The 3,841-nt window shown below is 36.5% G+C and overlaps 1 protein-coding gene across 5 annotated transcripts in view; it reads left to right on the forward strand.

Annotated features, from left to right (window-relative positions):
• btbd10a (BTB (POZ) domain containing 10a) overlaps window positions 1–3,407 on the forward strand; it is a 15,513-nt gene extending 12,106 nt beyond the window's left edge. For 4 of the 5 annotated variants that reach the window (XM_016456707.1, XM_016456706.1, XM_016456708.1 and 1 more), the window contains one exon: window positions 2,509–3,407. In XM_016456707.1, the coding sequence (XP_016312193.1) occupies window positions 2,509–2,822 (314 nt within the window). In that variant the 3' untranslated portion in view covers window positions 2,823–3,407. The remainder of the gene's footprint in view (window positions 1–2,508) is intronic. The other variant, XM_016456709.1, reaches the window with a different exon arrangement.
• The last annotated feature ends 434 nt before the right edge of the window (window positions 3,408–3,841 follow it).

Genomic DNA, 3,841 nt, shown 5'->3' on the forward strand with positions numbered 1-3,841 from the left:
TAGGTTTTTAAAATTTAAGTTTATATATATATATATATATATATATATATATATAATATTAAAGGTTTGTAAAATAAATGTTATATATACTTTTATAAACATTATATTTTTTAACATTTATTTTATAAAATGTTAAAATTGACACTGTGTATGACTGTTACATTTAAAAAAATATACAGGGTTCGTACGGTGATGAAAAACCTGGAAAAGTCATGGAATTTTAAAACACCATTTTCCAGGCCTGAAAAAGTTTTGGAAAAATAAATAAACCCAGAAAGTTTTGGAAAAGTAATTGAAATCTATTTCACAAAACTCTGTATAATAGAATTGTGTTTAATCAGGTCCTGAATTTCGGTGCGGGATTGCGCATAGGCTATATCGCATAGTTTTACTCATTCCCGCAGCTTTTGACTTTAAAATGATGGATATTCACACATTTATTCAATAGCCTATAGCATGTAGGTTTGATGAGTAAATAATCAAACCTACAGACTGAGTCCAGTCCACACAGACTGATCAAATCAGTCATTTGAAAACCGCGTGAGTGATTCAGCTTTACACGTCTTCTCTCTTTGACTTTCACTTCAAACAGCTTCACATCGGCGCATCTTGTCTGCGCTACAAGAGCATAAAGCCACCTTGCCAGTACCAAATTGAGTTTGCTACCAGATAAGCTCAGCAGAACCCTGCACGGGCCTCAAACATATGCCCTAGTCCGGCCCTTATCCGACAGATTATCAGAATTACTGGCCGAGTCCGACTGGAGCCCGTGTCTTTTTTCTCTTTCTCTCTTCCCCAATTACACAGCTGCTGTTGTAGCCATTAAAATAGTTCAGTTTCATTTTTAATGGCAAAAGTGGTTATATATATTTTCTCGTTTCTTTATTACGTTAATTTAGAAATATGTTTGGAAAATGTTTTTGTTTGTTAAATTCAAGTTTTTGTTTTTTTAAAGTAACGACCAAGCGGCCAGTGGCAGACAGTGAGTTAATCATAGCCTATGTTTGATCAATTTAGCCTTCTCAAATCATCACCACTTGACTAAAATAAAATCTATAGGCCTATATAAAATGCTTAAAAAACAATGTTAGTTTAAATGGTTAACCTAGATAAATGTGTGCTATTAGGCGCGTATCCAATCGTTTGTGCAGAGAAGCTAAAGCGCGCTTTGCAGGACATGGAGTCGCCAGCACGATCACTTGCATTTTTTTCTTATAACAGTGGAAACAACCGTCATTTTTTCTCATAAAGGTAAGAGTAATACATCATTCGGGACTGTTAAGGGTCTACTTTTATTTGTGTGCACTCACAATATCAGCATACGTTGTGCTTTTTTAGAAAACACACAGGATACGCTTTCTGCTGTCTCGGTCTTGAGCAGGAGTGCTTCACAAAAATGAACCGAAACCCTGTGAATATTCTGTTTCCCCTGGGGCATTCATCATGGTAATTACTTGCTGGCGTTTTGCGGCAAGCTTTGCGTGCGCTTTAACATGGAACTCTTCCAGTCATTAATTTTAGTTAACATATGCTATGATAATTTGAACAGATTTTTATTCTTATTGTAAAATAATGGAACGTTTAGGTCATGAATATTGTCTCAAAAGTCATGGAAAAGTCATGGAAATTTATTGGTAAAAATGTGTAGGAACCCTGAATATACATATAAATATAAATGTAAATATACATATGTGACCCTGGACCACAAAACCAGTCATAAGGGTCAATTTTTCGAAATTGAGATGTATACATCATCTGAAAGCTGAATAAATAATCTTTCCATTGATGTATGGTTTGTTCGGTTAGAACAATATTTGGCCGAGATACTACTATTTGAAAATCTGGAATCTGAGGGTGCAAAAAATCTAAATATTGAGAAAATCGCCTTTAAAGTTGTCCAAATGAAGTTCTTAGCAATGCATATTACTAATCAAAAATTAAGCTTTGATATATTTACTGTAGGAAATTTACAAAATATCTTCATGGAACATGATCTTTACTTAATATCCTAATGATTTTTGGCATAAAAGAAAAATCGATAATTTTGACCCATACAATGATTTTTTTAGCTATTGCTGCAAATATACCCCAGCGACTTAAGACTGGTTTTGTGCTCCAGGGTCACATATACATTTATTTTAAAATACACAGAACTTTTATTTCATAACTTTTAAAATTTAAAATTGACACTTTGTATGACAGTGTGTTATCTGAGAAAAAAATATATATGTACACATACATACATGCACATTTAACATTTTTAAATGGACACTTTGTGTATGAAAAAAAATACAATGGAAAAAATACACTGGAAGTCAATGGGAACCAAAACAGTTTGGTTACCAACATTCTTCAAAATATCTCCTATTATGTTCCACAAGAAAATCATACATGTTTGGAACGTCACAAATGTGAATAAATGATGACAAAAACAAAATTTTCCACTTTTGGTTGAACTATCCCTTTAATTAGCATTCCTGCTAATGCTGTGCCTGTGTTTGCACCTAGGTTACCCAACCTACAAAGAGAAAGTAAAGAAGCGGCCCGGTGGGCGTCCTGAGGTCATTTACAACTACGTCCAGCGACCCTTCATCCGCATGTCCTGGGAGAAAGAGGAAGGCAAAAGCCGACACGTGGACTTCCAGTGCGTGAAAAGCAAGTCCATCACCAACCTGGCTGCAGCTGCCGCAGACATCCCTCAAGATCAGCTTGTGGTGATGCACCCCGGGCCTCAGGTGGACGAACTAGACATCCTCCCCAACCACCCTCAGCCCAGCCACCATTACGATCCTGATCCCGACGCCTCGTCCCCGGCCATCTGACCCTCACACACACACACACACACACACACACCCACCCACACACAACGTCACCACTGGAGCACTGCAGAGAGAGGCCAGCCAAGTCCTGCTGCCAAGACCGCATTGCCTTTCAAGTCCTCTCCCGCCTTAAGAGTCTCAAAGACGATCGCTGCGGTAGCACATGACCTTTGGACACTTTGCCTTTCTTTCCCTCATAGAACTCAACCAAAGGAGGTTTTTGTATTTAATTAGACACTCAAAGTCGATAATCACTCCTTTGATTAGTATCTGAAGAGATTGTACTATGTTGTGGTGCTGTGTAGCTACTGCTGTTTAACTTGGCAATAAAATGGAGCACAATCCACTGGAGCACCCTGCGATGAAATGAGAATCCCTTCTGGTTTTGTCACGTGGACGGGGCGTAACGGAGCACCTGTGGAGCTTCACTGTGATGCATGGCCTCTGAACGAGTACTGAAGTGATGTCACATGTTTTTATTGTACCGTACAATTAATTTTGTTGTTATTTGTAGCTGCAGTGAGGTGCATCAGGAGAGACATTCCTCTTGCTTGAGGAATGTTATTTTAATAAACACGATCAAATCAGCATGCTTGGTTTATTAGATTTGATTCTAAATATAGAAATGACTATAATTAATGTTTTCATAGAATTTTATAGGTAGATCCCAGGAAGATGTATCATTTAAATTTCACACAAAACAAAAATAAAAAATAAATTTTGCATGGAGAAAGTTAAGACTATTTTAATATGCTTTTTTTTAACAATTGAAGGGATGGATTTCATCAAAAATATCTTAATTTGTGTTCCGGAACGGAGGTCTTGCGGGTTTAGAACGACATGAGGTCAAGTAATTAATGAGAGAATTTGTATTTTTGGGTGAACTATCCCTTTAAGCACATTTCCCTGACATCATTGAATTGTCATGAAAATGTTGATGCAAAAATTGTTAAATAAGATTTGTTTTTTTTAAATGAAAAATGTATTAACGTATGTACATAAACATCTATATACATCACAGT

This window comes from Sinocyclocheilus anshuiensis, unplaced genomic scaffold (assembly GCF_001515605.1).
Source record: "Sinocyclocheilus anshuiensis isolate Anshui unplaced genomic scaffold, SAMN03320099.WGS_v1.1 scaffold840, whole genome shotgun sequence".
In the NCBI taxonomy this organism is placed as follows: domain Eukaryota; kingdom Metazoa; phylum Chordata; class Actinopteri; order Cypriniformes; family Cyprinidae; genus Sinocyclocheilus; species Sinocyclocheilus anshuiensis.